The sequence below is a fragment of the Drosophila miranda genome, assembly GCF_003369915.1.
Source record: "Drosophila miranda strain MSH22 chromosome Y unlocalized genomic scaffold, D.miranda_PacBio2.1 Contig_Y3_pilon, whole genome shotgun sequence".
NCBI lineage: Eukaryota > Metazoa > Arthropoda > Insecta > Diptera > Drosophilidae > Drosophila > Drosophila miranda.
The window spans coordinates 5,134,022-5,160,187 of record NW_022881625.1 but is presented as its reverse complement, the minus strand read 5'-3'; the positions used below and the strand labels follow the sequence as shown (position 1 = coordinate 5,160,187).

The 26,166-nt window shown below is 45.6% G+C and overlaps 1 protein-coding gene across 1 annotated transcript in view; it reads left to right on the top strand.

Moving 5' to 3' along the window:
- The first annotated feature begins 4,019 nt into the window (after positions 1-4,019).
- LOC117194392 overlaps positions 4,020-26,166 on the top strand; it is a 117,562-nt gene continuing 95,415 nt past the window's right edge. The window contains exons 1-7 of the mRNA XM_033398969.1: positions 4,020-4,332; positions 4,935-5,312; positions 5,366-5,535; positions 5,616-5,792; positions 5,861-6,007; positions 6,079-6,166; positions 25,985-26,160. Coding sequence (XP_033254860.1) covers positions 4,072-4,332; positions 4,935-5,312; positions 5,366-5,535; positions 5,616-5,792; positions 5,861-6,007; positions 6,079-6,166; positions 25,985-26,160 — 1,397 coding nt within the window. The 5' untranslated portion in view covers positions 4,020-4,071. The remainder of the gene's footprint in view (positions 4,333-4,934; positions 5,313-5,365; positions 5,536-5,615; positions 5,793-5,860; positions 6,008-6,078; positions 6,167-25,984; positions 26,161-26,166) is intronic.

The window sequence follows — 26,166 nt, the reverse complement described above, 5'->3', positions numbered from 1 at the left end:
TATGAAATTCAATTTCCCCCAAAAATGGGGAATGGAATGGAAAAAGGCCGGGCATCAATTTTCCTGCATTATCGTTTAATGAGCCGACAATTATGCGAGGCCCCTCTGCTTCGGCACCATGCACGTCTATAGATATTCAATTAACTTGAATTCACAGCCATAACTCTCCGAACGAGTTCATTCCACATGCATTTGGCCAGGGCATAGGGCAAGTCAACTCGATTTCCGGCTATTAAGACATGGCTGAATTTCAGACGTGGAATGCAACGCCATGGAGTGCCGAGTCCAGGCAGGATAATTACATTTTAACCGGGTGATTCGACAGCAACGTCAACGGTAATGGATAAATGCACATCTTCCGCCGCCCTGGGGGTCCTGGGAGCCGTCCTGGGGCACGGCACATTTAATGGGAAATGAATGGCAATGTTGGAGGTAGAAAATTATGAAAACGTTCCCAGGGGTAAGTTGTACGAAAACCAGCACGAAGTGCCCTCAATAATCTTCCACTTAAAGTTGATAAAAAATGTAAACGACTTTCATTTCGCCCGGGAGCGATACCTCTGACGAGGACTTCAAAGGACAGCTGGAAGACCCAAGACAAACTCGAGGCGAAAGTGAGTAGCTCATTGAATTGGATGGATTGTCATCCCAGTCGGTGACAGCAATCAAATCAATCACACCAGCCTCCACCTGAGTAGAGCAGGCAGGTCAAAGTGCGGCAGCCTTGGAGGATAAAGAATGGACCCCTTTTCTGACATTTGGTGATGTTTTGCGATGCAGCAAGAGGGAATTCCTACACCGATTGGGGCAAAACTTGGGCTAGGTACAGCTGGCAAGGCCGATAGCTTGATCCGATTCATAAATAATATACAGCTAAGAGTACTATATGTTTGGATTCATTGGGAATCCGTGCGTGGTGATGTCTAATGCAATTTGCGTAATTGAAACCAACTCGAAAGCAATTAAATTTCCTGTGGTTGGACCACTCTCCGGCAATGAGATTCGTTGGAGTAATTGCAATCGAGATTCCCAACTAATCTTCAGGTAAAACAATCCATAATGGAGCAGAAGTTTTGTTCGCACTCGGCATTTATCAAGTTTGAAGTTTTAATTTGCTTTCGCCCCAACAAAAACAACTACAGAATACAGAATATCAAAAGTGTCAACACGATTTTAATTGAGTTTAATTAAGCCGCAAAATAAAGCCTCTCAGCACTCTTGTCTGTGGACCGACCAACAGAAATTTAAAATATTTGCGCTAATCCACTTGGCAACGGCCTAACAGAAATGAACAGCTGGTGCCAGTCCAGGCCTCTTCAATGGGCCAACTTTCGGATAAAAGAGGTACGTGCCAAAGGCTTCAAATACTCGTATTTGCTGGGGCCAAAGTACGTACAATAAACTAGAAGCAATCCGAAGAGCAAAGTTGCGATCTGGAAGGCTGAACCCATTTGTTGGCCCAGCTCTGAAAATGTCACATGCTCCTCACACCCACAGCTACACCCACACCCTGTGTGGTCTGCGTCTTGGCCGTCTGGGGCCGTCTCGGCCGGATTTGTCTGCGCCAAAGTTCACTGACACTTTCATGTGTTTTCTTGGGTCGACGAAAATAGTTTTTCCACATTTCGCATTCGACCGAGTGGAAATGAAATCCCCTTGGAGCATAGATAGAATATTTCAGAGCAGTGCTCGCTGCCAAAAGCTTACTGTTACACATTCGTTCTGCAAAACGAAATCCAGTTAATTAAAATGTGGCAAGCAAATAATCAACAAGCAATTCAAACTAGAAAAAGACCACAATTCTGCTTCCTCTCTGCCTTTGCCTGCCGTAAATGGCCGTCCAAGTGGTAATGGCTCGACAAAAATCCCACATTCATATTTACGAACCATAAATATGGACTCGTACTACCAAAAAAAGGAAAGGAAAAAAATAAGAGGAGGTTAACCAATTTGTTCGCTTGCGGCTGCTGTAAGTGACAACAAAAGAGGTGGTGGAGCCGGTCAAGGCATTGTAGCTTTTTACAAATGAGTTTCCGTATTTCATTCGGATTCCATGCATATTGCATTTTCTATAAATACAGTATTTGCCAACTGTTCTTTTTTATTTTCACTCTCAAACTGAGTCAATGCAGTGCGTGGGCGGAGGTGGAGATGCAGCTGCAACAGCAACAGCAACAGCATCGGGGTGGCAGCATCAGCACCGAAAATAAATTTCAAATATGTCACAAGAAAAATGAGATAGAATTTTTAGGCGAATATTCGCTGTGCCATGCTGCGTGGGCAGCGATGGCCAAATGCAGGGGAAGTCAATGCGCTCTAGCCGAAAAAGTGAAAGCCAGCATCAATCATGTGAGCAGGCGAGGGGATATAGTTGTCAATCGATTCGCAAGAAGTTCAGGGTTGCCTACTGAACTGAACCGTTCGACAATAGTTCTCTACGATCCAGACTACAAGGTGGCAAAACAATAACACTCCCCCCACACCAGACGTGCGATGTCTCAGCTAATTTTCATTGCCACAAGCGCGGACGGGCGTCCTTCAGGGCCTGCCAAATTCTAAATTTTGGCTAATTTGTCAACAGCCCCCAGCATTATCCGCACATATCCGACAATTTGGGTAGAACCAAACATCTAACAAAAGCTGTACACATTCGCTACTTACACTATATGGATAGTACGGATTAAATTACTGGAACCATGTGTCCGCTATAGAGAGCTTAGCTTGTACATACATAAATGGGCACCTAGCACTACTATATTTTGCATGCAAATTCCAGGACACAAGTGTGTACCCTCACGTAAAGATGATGCCAGAAATTCCAACTGACGAAGCAGATATGCGATACACTGCATCAGCAGTAACCCACCAAGATGCGGCTCCTCCGTGCTTAGCCGCCTCCTTTGGCACTGACACTTGGCATTTCGCAACCTTCTCGAGCCAAGGCGAACACTTCAGAAAATTGAAACTTTCAGTTTTATGCCACCATCAAGCACACAGCACAGTACTTTTACATGGCCAAGTTCAACTCTTTTGGCTGACTTTTCCATTTTCTAATATGCTTTAAAGCTTCTGCTTGATGCTGTTGGGAGCGGCGCCTATTGCTTAATTCGATTTTGCTTGACTTTGATGCTGGCAAACTTCATTTGTCCGACTCTAAAAGCGTGAAATAGGATTAGGCCGACGGAAATGCATTCAAGCTGACTTAAATCCATTTCTAGTTGGGCAACGATACAAAGGACCAATTAATAATCTATAGGAAATCAGATTTGAGAGGAGTTAGGGAAGAGAGAGTTGCAGTGCACACAGTTTATGGAAGAGATCCAAATTAAATTAAGACTGCCAGAAGTATTCCACAAATAGCCATGACCAGAATGAAGTTACTTTGGGCCAAAACGATGACGGGTCAATACTTTTTTCCAGGCTTGTGGATAGATCAGCGTCAGTGCGGCGCCTTAATGCAAGTCTGTGAACGAATTGTATTTGGTAAATTTTCTTTACAGGAATCCGAAAGGATCGAACAAGGTGAAAATGAGCAGTGTACGAATTAAACATTTTACCATTTAACCATTTGGTAATTTGGTAAACCATTTTTTTGTGAAGCTCAAGACTCAAGCCACGGAGTACCATTAATAATACGAAAATGTACAGTAATTAGTATCTGATCTACATCCATACAACATTGAAATGCAGCCCTGAATATCGCTCCGATTATAATCGGGAGACAGCTCTGCTTTTCACTTTGAATTCCGGTTTGAGCAGGCGACGACTTTCAGTGTGAAAATCCGAACAGTCATCCTTTCGAAAATTGTGCCAGCGAGCGGAGCTCATGTAAAGTGGAAAATTAAATATAAAAATTAAAATTCCTCTCAGAGTCGTAGTGAGAAGTGTCGAACAAAATATTCTAAAACTGTATTTAGCACGCGCGTGTTCTCAAGTAAGTTCACACATATTTAAAGTGAAAAATTTCGCATTTGCCGCACACACGAACACACGCATGCACACACAAACGCCGGTTTTGTGAACTCACTTGACGAAAAGAAAGAGCGAGAAGAAAAAAGTTGCCAAATCAAAATGGTCACCGAGCCGAAGTCCGTTGAGCCCAAGGTCAGCACCAAGGAGGCGCAGTGCCAGTCATCGGACTGCGAGACTTCCCAGCAGGAGCCGGTCTCTCAAGTAAGCAGCCCGAAGGGCGCCCGTGTGGGGATCTTCAATGCCGAGGACTTCTTGTCGCGTGCTCAGATGAACGACAAAATCAACAACATCTTGCGCTCGCCCACCAAGCCGCCCAACGGGGTGCGCCAGCGCTCCGTCTACACCAACAACCCATCGCCGGTAAGTGAAATTCCAAGCAATAACGTGAAAGTTTCTTCAATTTTCAGACATTTTGTTTTACAAAACTGCCGCATCATCGCGCTAGCAGGGTATCAACAGCGAGTTAACAGCCGCCGCAGTCTTAACAGCTCGGCAACAGCAGCATTGCCACATCACCTCATAGGCCTCTCCTGTTATTTCAGACCTTCTTATTTTCCGTCTCGCTCTTTTCCACCATTGCTCTCTTACTTTCCGACTTTAATATTCGAATTTTCCTTCTCTCTTCCCCCCTCTTCTCTTCTCTTCTCTTCTAATACTATTGAAAATAGTTTGGTTAATTTCTATAAAAATCAAATGCAAATTGGGAAAAATGCACACACGTATGTAAATACATATATGTATGTATGTATGTATATGCATGCGTTAACAGAATGTCGACAGAATGTTCGCAACAGTTTCAAAGTCATTCGATTTCTGCGCTGCTGACACTTTCTCTCGTATCTGTCGTTTTCTCTCCTGCCGGTATTCAATTATTTTCTGGCACTTTCACTTCCTCACCTCTTCATTTCCTTCCGGATCTAACTTCCGCTACTACCTCTCGCCTTCTCATCCCCCTCCCTTAGCAAGCAAGCTTGCGTGTCGGCATGACTGGGGGGCAGCTGTCCCAACGCATGAGCAACATCTCGCTGTCCTCCGGCACGGACTCCGTGGGCCACATGGATCGCGGCAGCAGCTCCAGTCTCGCTAGCAGCGCCACCGTTGGCACCAACACCATCACCAGCGGCATTTCCAAGGAGTGCGCCAATTACCCCGTTGGCAGTCAGTCGGCCCGTCCATACGTCCAACTGCCGGGCATACACATTTCCAACCCTCCCCAGTACGGGCCAGGAAATATGCAGGAAATAGACGCTGGCAAAATGGCGCACAACGGCAAGGCACTCACAGCGCGCTACAATGCCACGCCCACCTATGGCTTCGACAACGAGCAGAACTACTGCCTGGTAAGGGGCTCTTGCATATCTGTAAATCTAGCCGATTCTATGCTCAATCTCAGAATTCCCAACAGTTGCCGTCTCCAATGCCCCCTCCACCATACGCCTTGGCACGCGTGAGCAGCACACGCAACTTCGAGCTCGAGAACCACACTCCGCCGGCATGTCCCGGCTCTGGACCCATTGCCATGACGAACGGCACCATCCAGTTGCGCCTCCGCGATGGCGTGCGGTGAGTGTGGACGCCCCCAGCCCCTTGGCTCTTCTTTAAGACCGACCCCTAATGTTAATACCTTTCTTTGCATGAAGCAGCATTGACATGACTCTGGACAAGGCGGTGCGCGTGCTCAATCAGCGCAGCATGGTGGCAGTTGCTCTATCACGCAACTGCAGCAACTCGGCTTTGATCCACCCCAATGGACGCATCTTGCAGAGCGGCGCTAAAGTCGAAATAGTCACCTACGACGGCATGAAGGGCAATAACTTTGTGTGAGTGGGAATGGCCCTTACCCCAACGTGTCATCTTTTGAATCCTTTGAATTATCTTCCCATTACAGTCGCTATGCCAAGATGTGGTACAAGGGTGTGAGCTTCACCAGCGAGGCGTGCGCTCTCATCTACCTGGTGGACACAGCCGGGACGCGCACCACAACCGACACTTTCACCGATCTGACCAAGGACTACACCCTGGCAGTGTTCTATGAGTGAGTCCCCCCGGCCAATTGCATCGCTTCTTATTTGGCTAATTTCGATTTAATTCCCGAACTTCTCGCAGCGACTCGCGCCATGGTCCCTCTTATATGGCTGAAGCCCATGACGTGATTGCCAATTCAGCTTACACCTGTACCGAGGATGGCACTGAGATCTATGACATAAGCGGATTTCGCATCACCCAGGCAGCCGATGGCCTGGTGAAGGTCACTCGTGTGGACAACAAGTGCTTGATTCGCACCAGTCCCGGCAATGGATCGGCCACTTTGACCACACCTGGCATCCATTGCACTGCCTCTCTGGGCAAGACCTCGCATCTGTTTGATCGGTGAGTGTCAAACCGATGCTCTCAACCTCCCCCTCCCCCTCGCCCATCATCCTGCTCTGCTAACTTCCGTTCTGTTCTGTCCTTTGTAGTCGCAATGAGAAGCGCATGCACTTCGATGGATCCTGTTTCATTGTACGCAACGCAGGACACTCCGCCGGCTTCAATGAGAACAACCTGCTCATTGTCTACTGAGCGGCGTTCGTAGTCCGGAGATAGAAACGGTGCAGTTGTAGCCCATCCCACACGCACACACTCACACATGTCAACACATTTCACCTGGAACACATACATAGACACCTACAGCAGCACACTTGAGGGACCTTGACGTGGAGAGAGGGATTCGGTTAGGATCCCGGAATTTAGGAATATCAAAATCAATTTGGGAAATAAGTTAGAAAGCAAATATGTTCGTACAAAAACCAGCACCACACCACACCACACACACACACCTCAGCGAAGGAACTCAGCCCAGTCCTATCTGGGTTCCGATTGCTCGACATGGGCGCAACACAACCACACCACCAACCCCCAGGGAATACTAGTTGTCTTTCGTTTACCATTGCCTACATATATATCATGCGTGTATTACTAGTTGTTATTGCAAATCGGGTGCGCTTTCCTGCTTCCCCAAATCAGTTGGCCAAATCAGACCGATCTCAAGCTGAAGCGGAACCAATCAGAGCCGAATCGCATCGAACAGGGCCGTGCCAGCGTTTGGTGTTCAAAAAAAGAAACATCGTTTTTCTACTCGTTTCCATTTCGGCTTTTTCAGTTCTTCTAAATTGTTTCTTTTACGCAGTTCAGTTCTAAATTTTGTTTGATAGACTTTAAAAAGAAATATCTCCCAAAAAAAAATTTAGAAAATTATGCACAGTTGGTGCGTCTGATTAAGCAACGTGTATTCAACAATTATAGTAGATCAGAGGACTAGTTCTCTTGGGCGTTACGTTTAGGCAACGTAACGCCAGTGCCGATACATTATTTCTAAGCTACCAGTTCTTTCAATGCAATCCAATAATGTTCATCCACACCCGTAGCATACAGACACTCGAACACGTAACCCATAATCACACACACCGCACACTCTTTACAAGCGGCAAAAGAAAGTGAATTATTTGCAAGTGGTACAGCGCCAGCCACAGTTAAAACAGCCACAGGACACACATGAAAGATAGAACATATCCTGTGAAAGGTAGAAAGTGAGAGTTTATTAAATTAACCCCAATTGTAATTTGATTAAAAGACACTTGTCCTGTGAGGAGGACAATGAAAGAAACCCCCATAAAAACACATAACATAGGCTTAATATATACATAAATACGATGGGATTTCCAATTATAATACAAAGTTAAGCCCAGTGTGAAAAACCGGGATTATCCTTACGTCAATCTCCAACACCTAAATTTTCTATCATGTAAAGAGAAATTCATGTGCCCCAAAATCAATACTATGGAAGTATAATAAATTTAAAATGCAATCTGTTCATTCAATAAATTAATTTATTCCTCCAAAAGAATGGTGGAGCAATGGAGCTCGTTTCGTTTCCTACCCTCCATCCTTTGCTAATTTCTTGGTGGAAAGAAAATGTCGACTGCCTCCTGCCCCGTGCCTTTATGTGTTCGAGTATTTATGTACCTTCTGTCATACATGGCCGGGGGTATCGTAAAGTTACAACAAAATTGTTTTATGGCCCCACTCCATGGGCCCTCCTGGCCCCCTCAGGCGGAGCTTGGCGTTTACGCCGTCACCTGAAGTGCCATCAGGAGTTGGACAATTTCAGGCCCTAGACGACAGTTTGGATCGGTTTCCCATCTTTAAGAGCACTTGGAATTTAATCATTTAAATTTCTGTGAGGATTTCCAATAAAATAAATTTGAATATCTGCCGCTATAGAGTTTATATTTAAATCCGATTTAATGTAAAAGCGGACTACGCTCTTCCATTTTGAAGGGACTTCGGATAAGCCCTATCTTCGGAGACATCGGGATATGGAAGACCTTTTTGATCTCCAAAAACCAAGCTTCGCGGGGATACAAATATTTCGTTGAATTTTTAATCGCACATTTACGACACAGCTGTTTTTATTTTATCGTAGCGTGACAGCCCTGGGCGGCCAGTGTGTACACTCTTTTGGACTACAATATTGTTTGTCTTGCTGTTGACAGCGGTAAATTAGGCAAATGGAAGGAAAAGTACATTGATATTTAATTAGTAAAATGTCTTGAGCCTTGTCGTTACCTGCAAACAAATCCAAATGCACAGGGATATCGGATCGACTGTCATGCAGACTAAAGTTTCCAACAAACTTAACCTGGAACTGGAGGTGGAGGTAGGCACGCGGCGCGGATGCTACAGCGCTGGCTGTGGCTGTTGATAAAGGTTATTGGATAATGTCTTGGCGGAACTATCTGCCACGTCTGTCTCTGTCATAAGAAGAAAGTTGTTCCATGGTTAGAGATACACAAAGAGAGAGAAAGAGAGATGCATACGGAAAGTGTGTGAAAGCGTGGAGCAGTGAGAGCGGGTGCGGAAGCCACAGCGTGGATACAGAAGCAGCGGTAAGTACAAATAGCCCAACCAGGGAAGGATCAAAATATTGATGTCTGGAATGGCTTTATTCAAGTGTGAGAGCCTAACTGGGACTCGTGCGAGCAAAGGACCGACCCCACATATGTATCTGTGGCATATTCAATGCTCACGCTTGTGTGACTGCGCCCCTGCGAGTCCTTGTCTGCATCCATTTGCCGCTCGCACCCGTGTGCCCAACATCAAAAGCTTTTCACACTTAATTAGGCGTAAAATTAAATCAGAATTAATTAGAACACTTGAATGACATCAGCCGTGGCCGTGTTGCTGATGTCAATGGCATCAGAGAGAGCCGCATCCTGCCAGCATCCAAGCCCCCAAGCCTCCCAGCTCCCAGCTCCCACTCCACCTCCTGCCAGCAATTCCGCTGGCATTCTAAGCATAAACAATCTTTTTGGTTTCGATTTTCCCCAGCTGACGCACGGCACGGCAAGGCACAGCACGTCGGTGACTTCGGCCACGTTCCTGCCGCTTCTCGGGCTCCTGCCACTTCCGAAGCCGGGCACTCCCGAGACAGAGCGCACTAATTGCTGCTGGGAACTTCCCTGGGGAGGCTCCCCCGCAACCCTGTTTTTCATCGGAAAGTTTATGAAATTCAATTTCCCCAAAAATGGGGAATGGAATGGAAAAAGGCCGGGCATCAGCCGACAATTATGCGAGGCCCCTCTGCTTCGGCACCATGCACGTCTATAGATATTCAATTGACTTGAATTCACAGCCATAACTCTCCGAACGAGTTCATTCCACATGCATTTGGCCAGGGCATAGGGCAAGTCAACTCGATTTCCAGCTATTAATACATGCCTGAATTTCAGACGTGGAATGCAACGCCATGGAGTGCCGAGTCCAGGCAGGATAATTACATTTTAACCGGGTGATTCGAGCGGAGAGGAGAGTCGACAGCAACGTCAACGGTAATGGATAAATGCACATCTTCCGCCGCCCTGGGGGTCCTGGGAGCCGTCCTGGGGCACGGCACATTTAATGGGAAATGAATGGCAATGTTGGAGGTAGAAAATTATGAAAACGTTCCCAGGGGTAAGTTGTACGAAAACCAGCACGAAGTGCCCTCCATAATCTTCCACTTAAAGTTGATAAAAAATGTAAACGACTTTCATTTCGCCCGGGAGCGATACCTCTGACGAGGACTTCAAAGGACAGCTGGAAGACCCAGGACAAACTCGAGGCGAAAGTGAGTAGCTCATTGAATTGGATGGATTGTCATCCCAGTCGGTGACAGCAATCAAATCAATCACACCAGCCTCCACCTGAGTAGAGCAGGCAGGTCAAAGTGCGGCAGCCTTGGAGGATAAAGAATGGACCCCTTTTCTGACATTTGGTGATGTTTTGCGATGCAGCAAGAGGGAATTCCTACACCGATTGGGGCAAAACTTGGGCTAGGTACAGCTGGCAAGGCCGATAGCTTGATCCGATTCATAAATAATATACAGCTAAGAGTACTATATGTTTGGATTCATTGGGAATCCGTGCGTGGTGATGTCTAATGCAATTAAATTTCCTGTGGTTGGACCACTCTCCGGCAATGAGATTCGTTAGAGTAATTGCAATCGAGATTCCCAACTAATCTTCAGGTAAAACAATCCATAACGGAGCAGAAGTTTTGTTCGCACTCGGCATTTATCAAGTTTGAAGTTTTAATTTGCTTTCGCCCCAACAAAGACAACTACAGAATACAGAATAACAAAAGTGTCAACACGATTTTAATTGAGTTTAATTAAGCCGCAAAGTAAAGCCTATCAGCACTCTTGTCTGTGGACCGACCAACAGAAATTTAAAATATTTGCGCTAATCCACTTGGCAACGGCCTAACAGAAATGAACAGCTGGTGCCAGTCCAGGCCTCTTCAATGGGCCAACTTTCGGATAAAAGAGGTACGTGCCAAAGGCTTCAAATACTCGTATTTGCTGGGGCCAAAGTACGTACAATAAACTCGAAGCAATCCGAAGAGCAAAGTTGCGATCTGGAAATTTATGGATGGCGAAGGCCAAAATGTTTTGCTGCCCAAAACCCAGACTGAACCCATTTGTTGGCCCAGCTCTGAAAATGTCACATGCTCCTCACACCCACAGCTACACCCACACCCTGTGTGGTCTGGGTCCGTCTCGGCTGGATTTGTCTGCACCAAAGTTCACTGACACTTTCATGAGTTTTCTTGGGTCGACGAAAATAGTTTTTCCACATTTCGCATTCGACCGAGTGGAAATGAAATCCCCTTGGAGCATAGATAGAATATTTGAGAGCAGTGCTCGCTGCCAAAAGCTTACTGTTACACTTTCGTTCTGCGAAACGAAATCCAGTTAATTAAAATAAGGCAAGCAAATAATCAACAAGCAATTCAAACTAGAAAAAGCCCACAATTCTGCTTCCTCTCTGCCTTTGCCTGCCGTAAATGGCCGTCCAATTGGTAATGGCTCGACAAAAATCCCACATTCATATTAACGAACCATAAATATGGACTCGTACTACCAAAAAAAGGAAAGGAAAAAAATAAAAGGAGGTTAACCAATTTGTTCGCTTGCGGCTGCTGTAAGTGACAACAAAAGGTGGTGGAGCCGGTCAAGGCATTGTAGCTTTTTACAAATGAGTTTGTTATTTTCACTCTCAAATTGAGTCAATGCAGTGCGTGGGCGGAGGTGCAGATGCAGCTGCAACAGCAACAGCAACAGAATCGGGGTGGCAGCATCAGCACCGAAAATAAATTTCAAATACGTCACAAGAAAAATGAGATAGAATTTTTAGGCGAATATTCGCTGTGCCATGCTGCGTGGGCAGCGATGGCCAAATGCAGGGGAAGTCAATGCGCTCTAGCCGAAAAAGTGAAAGCCAGCATCAATCATGTGAGCAGGCGAGGGGATATAGTTGTCAATCGATTCGCAAGAAGTTCAGGGTTGCCTACTGAACTGAACCGTTCGACAATAGTTCTCTACGATCCAGACTACAAGGTGGCAAAACAATAACACTCCCCCACACACCAGACGTGCGATGTCTCAGCTAATTTTCATTGCCACAAGCGCGGACGGGCGTCCTTCAGGGCCTGCCAAATTCTAAATTTTGGCTAATTTGTCAACAGCCCCCAGAATTATCCGCACATATCCGACAATTTGGGTAGAACCAAACATCTAACAAAAGCTGTACACATTCGCTACTTACACTATATGGATAGTACGGATTGAATTACTGGAACCATGTGTCCGCTATAGAGAGCTTAGCTTGTACATACATAAATGGGCACCTAGCACTATTATATTTTGCATGCAAATTCCAGGACACAAGTGTGTACCCTCACGTAAAGATGATGCCAGAAATTCCAACTGACGAAGCAGATATGCGATACACTGCATCAGCAGTAACCCACCAAGATGAGGCTCCTCCGTGCTTAGCCGCCTCCTTTGGCACTGACACTTGGCATTTCGCAACCTTCTCGAGCCAAGGCGAGCACTTCAGAAAATTGAAACTTTCAGTTTTATGCCACCATCGAGCACGAAGCACAGTACTTTTACATGGCCAAGTGAAACTCTTTTGGCTGACTTTTCAATTTTCTAATATGCTTTAAAGCTTCTGCTTGATGCTGTTGGGAGCGGCGCCTATTGCTTAATTCGATTTTGCTTGACTTTGATGCTGGCAAACTTCATTTGTCCGACTCTAAAAGCGTGAAATAGGATTAGGCCGACGGAAATGCATTCAAGCTGACTTAAATCCATTTCCAGTTGGGCAACGATACAAAGTACCAATTAATAATCTATAGGAAATCAGATTTGAGAGGAGTTAGGGAAGAGAGAGTTGCAGTGCACGCAGTTTATGGAAGAGATCCAAATTACATTAAGACTGCCAGAAGTATTCCACAAATAGCCATGACCAGAATGAAACATTTTACCATTTAACCATTTGGTAATTTGGTAAACCATTTTTTTGTGAAGCTCAAGACTCAAGCCACGGAGTACCATTAATAATACGAAAATGTACAGTAATTAGTATCTGATCTACATCCATACAACATTGAAATGCAGCCCTGAATATCGCTCCGATTATAATCGGGAGACAGCTCTTGAAAAATTAGAAGAGTTTTTCTAATCAATTACCGAAAACCTTGGGTGGCTGTTATTTAAATTATTTATTTGGCGGGGCGAAAAACTTGATACGCTCGATGTAATTCAAGGTTGGCGAACAACTATATTTTCTTCACAATTCAAATCTCTTACTCGCCAAGAGCGAGAGAGCGAGCTTTTATTGCGCTCCCGCTTTGCCCTAGCCTAACTAACACTAGACTTCATAATTCAGATCAATAACTAATAATTGTGGCCATGGATGGAAGGTCACGCAACACCGGCCCCATTGAACGCCTGCATCGGCTTCAACACATTGGGAGCGGCGCTAATTTGTGTATGGGCCGCCGAAAAACCGCTCCAGTGCTTGTCCTTATTTCGACGACCCTGACCATGCCGTCCTCTCCTGCGTGCGTGGCGATGACCCTCCCCACGGGCCACTCCTGCGGCGGCAGATTGTCCTCGGCCACGATGACGAGGTCTCCTTCCTCGAGGTTCGGTTGCTGCTGGTGCCATTTGCCCCGAATTTGCAGCCCCAGGACATGCCTGACTGACGAGACAAGTCGCCATCGCCGCAAGCAACTGAGACTCTCCTGGTCCGGAGTCCGCAGTGCTGGGGGGCGATGAGCGACCCGCCTGTCAGCAGGTGCCCGGGTGTTAGGGCCTCGCCGTCGCTTGGATCTTGGCTGATGGCTCCCAGCGGCCTCGAGTTCATTATGGCGTCGATGCCGACGAGGACTGTGGCGAGCTCTTCGGCGGTTAGGAGCGCGCTGCCTACCGCCCGTAGGAGTAGGCTCTTGGCAGTTTTTACACCTGCCTCCCATAGGAGGCGGTATGAACGCAAATTCGCATCCGTTCTTTGACGCGAAGTCGCGAATTGCGTCTCCTTGCTCCTTGAGCCTGATCCGCAGAGCGCTGAGATGGCGGCTCGCTCCGACGAAGTTCGTCCCGTTGTCGCAATGAACGACTTGGGGATATCCTCGGCGCCCGACGAACCTTTGAAAAGCCAACAAAAAACAATCAGTGGTTAGATCGGAAACTATTTCTAGGTGAACCGCCTTTGACGCAAAACAAACAAAAAGCGCAATGTATGACTTGCATGGGGGCCTTCCGCGAATTTTCAATGTCGTGTGCACTGGTCCACAAAAATCAACGCCGCAAATTGAAAATGGGCGGAGAGCACGGAGTCGATCTGCGGGTAAATTCCCCATGAGTTGCGTCAGCAATCGAGGCTTGCATTTAAAACAGCGCATACACGATCGAACTGTCTGACGGCAGACCTCCTGAGCGTTCACTATCCACACGCTCTGTCGAAGTATGCTCACAAGTGCTCGTGGGCCGACATGAAAATTCGAATGGTGCAGATGACGAATATAGCTTCGCACGAATTGCGAGCGCTTAGTCAAAAGCAGAGGAAGCTTGGCATCGTATGATATAGGAGCTTTGGCTAGTCGCCCCCCCACTCACAACAACGAAAAGTTGCACCAAGTCCCTGTGTCTTCATGGATGAATGGGTTCAACCGCTGAAGACTAGGACCAATTGTAGATCCTTTCCTAACCTTTTCAATTTCTCCTTGATACTCGTGATGCTGGATGATTTCGACAATTTTATAAAAAGCTTCATTGTATTCGGTCGGTGAGATAGTTTTTTCGAAATTTAGGCTTGGGTCTTTAGATTTTCTTATAAAGCGGAACACATACACGAACACTCTAAGCAGTTTGAGGTGTGACGAGAATCCCTCGATGACATCTAACAGCTCCGAACTTCGCACAGCCGCGGTCAACCCGACCGCAGTCTTCCTCTTTTCCAGCTGAAGATCATCAGAGTGTTCGAAATGAGCGTTCTTGGGCCAGTTTTCTTCTTCCTCTTTCAGAAATGATGGTCCTTCGAACCAAATTGACTGAACGATTTCGTCGACGTTACAACCTCTTGAGACAATATCTGCTGGGTTCTGTTTCGTGGGTACATGCCGCCACGTAGTATCATCTGACCACTCTTGAATCTCAGCCACTCTATTTGAAACGAAAGTCGACAACGACGATGGATGAGACCGGATCCAATGGAGAGTTACCTCTGAATCCGACCAATAAACGACTCGTTCAATGGGCACGTTTAATAGGGGCTTGATTCTGTGACAGAGATCTGCGAGAAGGTGAGCGGCACATAACTCAAGCCTTGGGAGCGTTTTGGTCTTGAGCGGCGCTACTTTGGATTTCGAAGTCAACAAACCTTCTGCAGTTCTGCTACGTATATAGACGCACGCTCCATACGCTCTCATGGAGGCGTCAGCAAAGGCATGTATTTGAACCAGTGACATCGGATCGGAATACACAAACCGAGATATGGATATGTCTTCCAATTGAGATAGTGTAGTTTTCAACTTATTCCACGCTGTTTCCAAATGCAGCGGGATCGACTCATCCCAATCTAGTTTGTTAAGCCAAAGCTCCTGCAATAGGATCTTGCCTTTTATAACGATAGGACTTAATAAACCAAGGGGGTCAAACAACTTTGATGTCACCGATAGTATGTTCCGTTTTGTCGCTCGGAGACCCATAACTGAATTGTCAATTTTGAACTTAAAGGCATCGTCAGTAGGTAACCATGAGATTCCTAACGCCTTTGTCGACTCTGAATCCGAGATTGTTATGGGTTTGGCTGTGCTCTCAGATGCGGTGATCTCGGGGGAGTTTGAAAACCACTTAGTCAACTCAAACCCTGCGGTCTGAAGAACCTGATACACTTCGGACTTAATTGCCCTTAGCTCCTCTACGCATGCAGCACCAGTCAACAAGTCATCGACGTAAAAGTCGGACCCAATAACGTTAGCAGCTCTAGGGAATGAGAGCTTCGCAGACTCACTCAACCTTTTCAAACACCGGATAGCTAAGAATGGGGCTGGTCCAGTCCCATAGGTTACAGTGTTGAGCTTGTATAATCTCAAGGATTCAGAAGGGTCTCTTCTCCACACTATGAGCTGAAACTGCCGATCCGCTTCGTTCACCATCACTTGGCGATACATCTTTTTAACATCAGCAGTCAGGGCAAACCTGTGCAGACGGAAACGGAGCAGTGTCGAGTATAATTCCTCTTGAATGGTAGCTCCCACCATCAGAATGTCATTAAAGGCCACCTGTGAGGACGTCTTGGACGAAGCATCGAACACGACTCGGAGCTTGGTAGACGTACTTTGGGGCCTCAGAAACCACTGATGAGGGATTACGTAGTGTGGAGTAGAAGGAATCGTATTGTCAGTAGGAGACATATGACCTAAGGAGAGGTACTCTTCCATGAATTCCAAGTACATTTTCTTCAACTCAGGGTCACGATGCAATCGTCTTTCAAGCGACAAAAACCGCCGTTTCGCAACCTCAAAGGAGTTGCCTAAACAATTTGGATCTGATTTAAACGGGAGCCTTACTTCGAACCGACCTGATGATAGTACCTGAGTCGTCTTACGATAGTGTTCTTCACATAGCTTGTGCTCAGGTTTGGCAATTTTCTTGGTAGATGGCATTTCTTCCAGTGACCAAAACTTTTTCAAGGTCCTATCGATGGATACTAGCAACTCTTCACTGCAACTCAAACTGTTTGTAATTTGAGGAGCAGAACTCCTGGAAACATATTTTCCCGACACAACCCAACCAAGAAGGGTTTTCTGAAGAGTTGGAAAGTCAGGACCTTGTTTATTTTGACCAACAGCTAATAATTCAAGGAACGATTCTGCTCCAATTAACATATCTATTCTTTGTGGCTTGTAGAAATAAGGGTCTGCCAGTGGTAGGTTCTCTGGGATTCGCCAGTCAGTCACATTCACTGACTGGTCAGGGTGATAACCTGAAATTGATTTCAGGATCCAAAAATCAAAGGAGAACTCACTAGCATTTATTCGCGACTTCACCACTGTGTGTATTTTATCCTTTACTTGAGAATTAGATTCACCAATTCCAAGCAAGTTAATACAGGCGTGCTTGGGTTTATAAAGAGGTGGTCAAAGGAATTTGACGACCCCTATATAACAAAGACTCTCTATACCTCGCTTGTTCGTCCGATCTTAGAATACGGCTCCTGTGTATGGTGCCCTCAGTACAAAGTACACCAGGACCGTATAGAATCAGTACAGAAAAACTTTTTACTCTTTGCTCTGCGGGGCCTTAACTGGGATGCGGGTGTAAGACTCCCATCTTACTCTAGTAGACTACTATTAGTAAACCTCCCATCCTTAGTTAACCGTAGAAAAATGCTTGGTGTGATATTTATGCACAACTTGATCAGGGGTGACATAGACAGCCCTGATCTGTTGAGCCGCATAAACTTCACGATTCCTATTAGACTGACTAGAAATTTTATACCGTTGTTCCTTTCACTTTGTAGATCGAATTATTCCTTGCATGAACCGTTTAGGGTCTTATGCTCGGATTATAATTCCCTCTACCATATTATATCCACCACTAATTCTCTTCCTCTTATTAAATTATTAATCCTTACACACCTTTCTATTAATTAGTAACTGTAGTGGTATTTGTACTTTGATTGCATGCTTAGTTTCTTAGTAAGTTTAGTACTAATTTTCCTCGAATGCTAGTCTAATAGCTATCTTTCTTGCATGTTCGCGTTTGGTTCGGCTACGCACCGCGCGTCATGCGGCAGCGCCCCTCGGTCGGTTGGGCGGGAGGAGGGCTGCGTTTTGCCTGGGATCCGCGCGTAACAGCCTTCTGCTGGTGTCACACGGGCCACTTGACGGTGCAGTAACTGCATCGCCTCTTGAAAGATGCAGTCATTGCATGTCAACGTCCACACAAAGGACTCCTCTCTACGGATCTGTAAGCGATTAGCGAGGTCCTCGGTAATAAAATTTGTTTGTGATCCAGAGTCGAGCAGAGCTCTGGCCAGAATGTGTTCACCGCTCTTAGTTCGGACGCTTACGATCGACGTAGCCATAATTACCCTGTCCAACGCTGTCGCATGCAAAACATGTGACGTGGAAGGTTGATTCTGATTTGATGGAGGAGAAGGACTCTCTTGGGGTGGTGGCAACGCGAGACTATTAGCCGACACTGTGTATCGATGCAATAATGTATGATGTGAGCGGCTGCACACTCGACATTTATTGGCTTTGCATTTTACAACAGCGTGGCCTTTTCGCAGACAATTAATGCATAGGGATGCCGACTTAGCAAACTCAAACCTTTGCATCACCGAGAGACGCGAAAATGAAGGGCAATTTGACACTACATGGTCTGCTGAATTGCAGTAGCTACAAGTTTGCTGAGTTCTACTGTTGGTGGAAGTGGAAGAACAAGCAAAAGAACTGCGATTATGTTGCTTGCTTGGCATGACTTTGTCTTGCCTTGGCTTGGTCGATTGTTCAGCAGACAGATGCTGGTGTCGACGATTCAAGACTTTCTCAAAGTCGGACCAAAGCGGGAACTTCTCATAAGTAAGCTGTTCATCCCACTTTTGTTTCGTCACTGGGTCGACTCTGTTTAAAAAGAGATGAATGAGCATTGCATTCGAAATTTTTGTATCATCTCCGATCGACAGTAACGATCCGTAAATCGACGAAACAGTATCGATTAGAGTTCTTAGAGATGATGCAGATTGATGCGACATTCTCGGCAGATTGAACAATGTGGAAATATTATTCGTGAAAATCGAATAATCGTTGTCATATACTCGTTTTAGGCCAGCCATGGCTTTTTCATAATTTGCCTTGGTGACTTTATTGTTCCTAATGCTTTATCAGAGGCACGAAATCAAATGATTAAATTTTTCGATCACCGGTATGCTGTTGTCGCTATGGACTAGTCTCTCAAAAAGGCTAATGAAATTTTTGAATTCCGAGTGTTTACCACTAAATTTGGGTAATGCCAATTTCGGAAGTCTAGCATGAGTTGGGGCTGAAGAAGACACTGGCTTCGTCTCGCTTGCTGCATCAAAGGCGGCGATAAGCGACATTATCTTTCCTTTGGTGACAATTATCAGCATCATCACCTGTTATGTCCTCGATTTGCTCCTGCAAATGGTTAGCCTTTTCAATTGAAGCATTCAAACAATCTAATCTACATTGTAATTCCGGTAATTGCAAAGGAATCGATCCTTGATCTAATCGATCCTCTAAGCGGCGAATGCTTTTTACTCGCCTTTTGAGCTTAATCTTTAAGTCTTCAAGAGTGGATTTACTTTTTTCTGCCATAATGTTTGTGTATGAAAATTTTACGCAACAAAGCAGTATTATTTATATTTATTTATTTATTATTATTATTTTTTTTTTATATGTTTGAACGAGAACGATAATCGAAAACGAATTTGAATTGAATGTCGAGGCACGAGGTATCAAGGGAAAGAGTCGTTGCAAGTGACGGCCGAAAACAATAAACAGGGTAGCGCGTCACTTGGCAAGTAACAGCCGAAAACAAAAACCGACAGTGATTGCAGTAAACGAAAGATGTATGTATGTACATATAACTGTTGCGTCCAAATAGCGGTTCACATATGTCTGTATGTGTCGATATGTATGTATTTATGTGTTTTTAGTTATATTTATGCAATTACTAACAAAATGCATGCAATCAAGCTCTACTATATGTATATCATACGTCTGTGCCTAGAATTGAAGGCGATGTGCAAAGTTTTCAGCACAAGACACCTCAAAGAGAGATCTGAATGTCTTTTTCTCAGCCTTCAATTTTCTGCACAAATACCTCTGATTCCTCTTTTGGATCTTTGAATCCAACTGCTACTTTCCTGTCTTTATCGCAGGGCATCCCTCGGCGGTAGCAGAATTTGCACAAAAATTATTGTTGGCGCGACCGACGCGATGATATTTTACAAATTGATTGCCGATTTCACACACACACGACGCGGGCAACGAATATGTTTGCATATGTATGTATACTGCAATTTCTTGTGTCACTGTCACTTATTGGTGTTGCCTATAATTCACTTTACAGTCCACCCGGGGGCGCCATGAAAAATTAGAAGAGTTTTTCGAATCAATTACCGAAAACTTTGGGTGGCTGTAATTTAAATTATTTATTTGGCGGGGCGAAAAAATTGATACGCTCGATCTAATTCAAAGTTGGCGAACAACTATATTTTCTTCACAATTCAAATCTCTTACTCTAGCTAACCTACGGTGGCAAAGCGGGGCGAATTCGCCAAGAGCGAGAGAGAGAGATTTTATTGCGCTCCCGCTTTGCCATAGCCTAACTTACACTAGACTTCATAATTCAGATCAATAACTAATAATTGTGGCCATGGATGGAAGGTCACGCAACAGCTCTGCTTTTCACTTTGATTTCCGGTTTGAGCAGGCGACGACTTTCAGTGTGAAAATCCGAACAGTCATCCTTTCGAAAATTGTGCCAGCGAGCGGAGCTCATGTAAAGTGGAAAATTAAATATAACGAGGGGGAACGTTGTGAGTTGCTGCGGAGACCGCAACTCTACGGTTATACCCGATACTAAGTCAGTATGGCTCTCCTCCGGCAGACGCCGCTAATATTAAACGACACGACAAAGAGTGCGTGCGAGAGAGACAGAAAATCAGTCTGAGCGTGACGTCGGGGGCTGCGTAGCCACTGCAAATTGATTTGTTCCTTTTGGCTACAAAAATGATCCGATCTGATCCAGATTCCGCAATCTGATAGATATGGTCATTATCTATGATTCTGCGTTTTTAGTTTTCTCGAATGTGCAATATTGTGGATGCAACAGATTTTCGTCTTTTGTGGGGGCGGAAGGGGGTGGGGCGAAATTCTGAGATATACGTTTTGTAGTGAGATTTAACAGAAGTGTGTGTACCAAATTTGGTTACTCTAGCCTTAATAGTCTCTGAGATTTGTGGATGCCCCAGATTTTCGTCCTTTGCGGGGGCGGAAGGGGGTGTGGCGAAATTTGGACACGAAACGGTCAAGGTCCGATATCACAGGAGTGTGGATACCAAATTTGGTTGCTCTGGCTCTTATAGGTTCTGAGATCCTTGAACTCATATTTTGCAATTGGCAAAACCGACCATGAACCTTGTGTGTTAGTGAGAGACAGAGCGAGAAAGAATGAAATTGTTTTCTTGATTCTGGCTATAATAATTATACGATCTGGTTGAGATCTTACATTCTAAAACATATAGTCATACTCTACCATTCTGCGTTTTTGGTTTTATCGTATCTTTAAAAATGTGGATGCCACAGATTTTCGTCCTTTGTGGGGGCGGAAGTGGGCGGGGCGAAGTTTTAAAATATTTTTGTAGCAGTGACATATCACAGAAGTCTGGATCCAAAACATCGTTGCTCTAGCTCTTATAGTCTTTGAGCACTAGGCGCTGAAGGGGACGGACGGACGGACGGACGGACGGACGGACGGACGGACGGACGGACGGACGGACGGACGGACAGACGGACCGACAGACAGGGCTCAATCGACTCGGCTATTGATGCTGATCAAGAATATATTTACTTTATGGGGTCGGAAACGATTCCTTCTGGACGTTACACACATCCACTTTTACCACAAATCTAATATACCCCAATACTCATTTTGAGTATCGGGTATAAAAATTAAAATTCCTCTCAGAGTCGTAGTGAGAAGTGTCGAACAAAATATTCTAAAACTGTATTTAGCACGCGCGTGTTCTCAAGTAAGTTCACACATAATTAAAGTGAAAAATTTCGCATTTGCCGCACACACGAACACACGCACGCACACACAAACGCCGGTTTTGTGAACTCACTTGACGAAAAGAAAGAGCGAGAAGAAACGAGGTGGAACGTTGTGAGTTGCTGCGGACACCGCAACTCTACAGTTATACCCGATACTAAGTCAGTATGGCTCTCCTGCGGCAGACGCCGCTAATATTGAACCACACAACAAAGAGTGCGTGCGAGAGAGACAGAAAATCAGTCTGAGCGTGACGTCGGGCGCTGCGTAGCCACTGAAAATTGATTTCTTGCTTTTGGCTACAAAAATGATCCGATCTGATCCAGATTCAGCATTCTGATAGATATGGTCATTATCTATGATTCTTTGTTTTTAGTTTTCTCGAATGTGCAATATTGTGGATGCAACAGATTTTCGTCTTTTGTGGGGGCGGAAAAGGGTGGAGCAAAATTCTGAGATATACGTTTTATAGTGAGATCTAACAGAAGTATGTGTAACAAATTTGGTTACTCTAGCCTTAATAGTCTCTGAGATTTGTGGATGCCCCAGATTTTCGTCCTTTGCGGGCGCGGAAGGGGGTGTGGCGAAATTTGGACACGAAACGGTCAAGGTCCGATATCACAGGAGTGTGGATACCAAATTTGGTTGCTCTGGCTCTTATAGGTTCTGAGATCCTTGAACTCATATTTTGCAATTGGCAAAACCGACCATGAAACTTGTGTGTTAGTGAGAGACAGAGCGAGAAAGAATGAAATTGTTTTCTTGATTCTGGCTATAATAATTATACGATCTGGTTGAGATCTTACATTCTAAAACATATAGTCATACTCTACCATTCTGCGTTTTTGGTTTTATCGTATCTTTAAAAATGTGGATGCCACAGATTTTCGTCCTTTGTGGGGGCGGAAGTGGGCGGGGCGAAGTTTTGAAATATTTTTGTAGCAGTGACATATCACAGAAGTCTGGATCCAAAACATCGTTGCTCTAGCTCTTATAGTCTTTGAGCACTAGGCGCTGAAGGGGACGGACGGACGGACGGACGGACGGACGGACGGACGGACGGACAGACGGACAAACAGACAGGGCTCAATCGACTCGGCTATTGATGCTGATCAAGAATATATTTACTTTATGGGGTCGGAAACGATTCCTTCTGGACGTTACACACATCCACTTTTACCACAAATCTAATATACCCCAATACTCATTTTGAGTATCGGGTATAAAAATTAAAATTCCTCTCAGAGTCGTAGTGAGAAGTGTCGAACAAAATATTCTAAAACTGTATTTAGCACGCGCGTGTTCTCAAGTAAGTTCACACATATTTAAAGTGAAAAATTTCGCATTTGCCGCACACACGAACACACGCACGCACACACAAACGCCGGTTTTGTGAACTCACTTGACGAAAAGAAAGAGCGAGAAGAAACGAGGTGGAACGTTGTGAGTTGCTGCGGACACCGCAACTCTACAGTTATACCCGATACTAAGTCAGTATGGCTCTCCTGCGGCAGACGCCGCTAATATTGAACCACACGACAAAGAGTGCGTGCGACAGAGACAGAAAATCAGTCTGAGCGTGACGTCGGGCGCTGCGTAGCCACTGAAAATTGATTTCTTGCTTTTGGCTACAAAAATGATCCGATCTGATCCAGATTTAGCAATCTGATAGATATGGTCATTATCTATGATTCTTTGTTTTTAGTTTTCTCGAATGTGCAATATTGTGGATGCAACAGATTTTCGTCTTTTGTGGGGGCGGAAAAGGTTGGAGCGAAATTCTGAGATATACGTTTTATAGTGAGATCTAACAGAAGTGCGGATACCAAATTTGGTTACTCTAGCCTTAATAGTCTCTGAGATTTGTGGATGCCCCAGATTTTTGTCCTTTGCGGGGGCGGAAGGGGGTGTGGCGAAATTTGGACACGAAACAGTCAAGGTCCGATATCACAGGAGTGTAAATACCAAATTTGGTTGCTCTGGCTCTTATAGGTTCTGAGATCCTTGAACTCATATTTTGCAATTGGCAAAACCGACCATGAAACTTGTGTGTTAGTGAGAGACAGAGCGAGAAAGAATGAAATTGTTTTCTTGATTCTGGCTATAATAATTATACGATCTGGTTGAGATCTTACATTCTTAAACATATAGTCATACTCTACCATTCTGCGTTTTTGGTTTTATCGTATCTTTAAAAATGTGGATGCCACAGATTTTCGTCCTTTGTGGGGGCGGAAGTGGGCGGGGCGAAGTTTTGAAATATTTTTGTAGCAGTGACATATCACAGAAGTCTGGATCCAAAACATCGTTGCACTAGCTCTTATAGTCTTTGAGCACTAGGCGCTGAAGGGGACGGACGGACGGACGGACGGACAGACGGACAGACAGACAGGGCTCAATCGACTCGGCTATTGATGCTGATCAAGAATATATATACTTTATGGGGTCGGAAACGATTCTTTCTGGACGTTACACACATCCACTTTTACCACAAATCTAATATACCCCAATACTCATTTTGAGTATCGGGTATAAAAAGTTGCCAAATCAAAATGGTCACCGAACCGAAGTCCGTTGAGCCCAAGGTCAGCACCAAGGAGTTGCAGTGCCAGTCATCGGACTGCGATACTTCCCAGCAGTAGCCGGTCTCGCAAGTAAGCAGCCCGAAGGGCGCCCGGGTGGGGATCTTCAATGCCGAGGACTTCTTGTCGCGTGCTCAGATGAACGACAAAATCAACAACATCTTGCGCTCGCCCACCAAGCCGCCCAACGGGGTGCGCCAGCGCTCCGTCTACACCAACAACCCATCGCCGGTAAGTGAAATTCCAAGCAATAACGTGAAAGTTTCTTCAATTTTCAGACATTTTGTTTTACAAAACTGCCGCATCATCGCGCAAGCAGGGTATCAACAGCGAGTTAACAGCCGCCGCATTCTGAACAGCTCGGCAACAGCAGCATTGCCACATCACCTCATTGCCCTCTCCTGTTATTTCAGACCTTCTTATTTTACGTCTCGCTCTTTTCCACCATTGCTCTCTTACTTTCCGACTTTAATATTCGAATTTTCCTTCTCTATTCCCCCCCTCTTCTCTTCTCTTCTATTACTATTCAAAATAGTTTGGTTAATTTCTATAAAAATCAAATGCAAACTGGGAATAACGCACACACGTATGTAAATACATATATGTATGTATGTATGTATATGCATGCGTTAACAGAATGTCGACAGAATGTTAGCAACAGTTGCAAAGTCATTCGATTTCTGCGCTGCTGACACTTTCTCTCGTATCTGTCGTTTTCTCTCCTGCCGGTATTCAATTATTTTCTGGCACTTTCACAGTCGGCCCGTCCATACGTCCAACTGCCGGGCATACACATTTCCAACCCTCCCCAGTACGGGCCAGGGAATATGCAGGAAATAGACGCTGGCAAAATGGCGCACAACGGCAAGGCACTCACAGGGCGCTACAATGCCACGCCCACCTATGGCTTCGACAACGAGCAGAACTACTGACTGGTAAGGGGCTCTTGCATATCTGTAAATCTAGCCGATTCTATGCTCAATCTCAGAATTCCCAACAGTTGCCGTCTCCAGTGCCCCTCCACCATACGCCTTGGCACGCGTGAGCAGCACACGCAACTTCGAGCTCGAGAACCACACACCGCCGGCATGTCCCGGCTCTGGACCCATTGCCATAACGAACGGCACCATCCAGTTTGAGCCTCCGCGATGGCGTGCGGTGAGTGTGGACGCCACCAGCCCCTTGGCTCTTCTTTAAGACCGACCCCTAATGTTAATACCTTTCTTTGGGGCAGAATTGACATGACTCTGGACAAGGCGGTGCGCGTGCTCAATCAGCGCAGCATGGTGGCAGTTGCTCTATCACGCAACTGCAGCAACTCGGCTTTGATCCACCCCAATGGACGCATCTTGCAGAGCGGCGCTAAAGTCGAAATAGTCACCTACGACGGCATGAAGGGCAATAACTTTGTGTGAGTGGGAATGGCCCTTACCCCAACGTGGCATCTTTTGAATCCTTTGAATTATCTTCGCATTACAGTCGCTATGCCAAGATGTGGTACAAGGGTGTGAGCTTCACCAGCGAGGCGTGCGCTCTCATCTACCTGGTGGACACAGCCGGGACGCGCACCACAACCGACACTTTCACCGATCTGACCAAGGACTACACCCTGGCAGTGTTCTATGAGTGAGTCCCCCGGCCAATTGCATCGCTTCTTATTTGGCTAATTTCGATTTAATTCCCGAACTTCTCGCAGCGACTCGCGGCGTGATTGCCAATTCAGCTTACACCTGTACCGAGGATGGCACTGAGATCTATGACATAAACGGATTTCGCATCACCCAGGCAGCCGATGGCCTGGTGAAGGTCACTCGTGTGGACAACAAGTGCTTGATTCGCACCAGTCCCGGCAATGGATCGGCCACTTTGACCACACCTGGCATCCATTGCACTGCCTCTCTGGGCAAGACCTCGCATCTGTTTGTTCGGTGAGT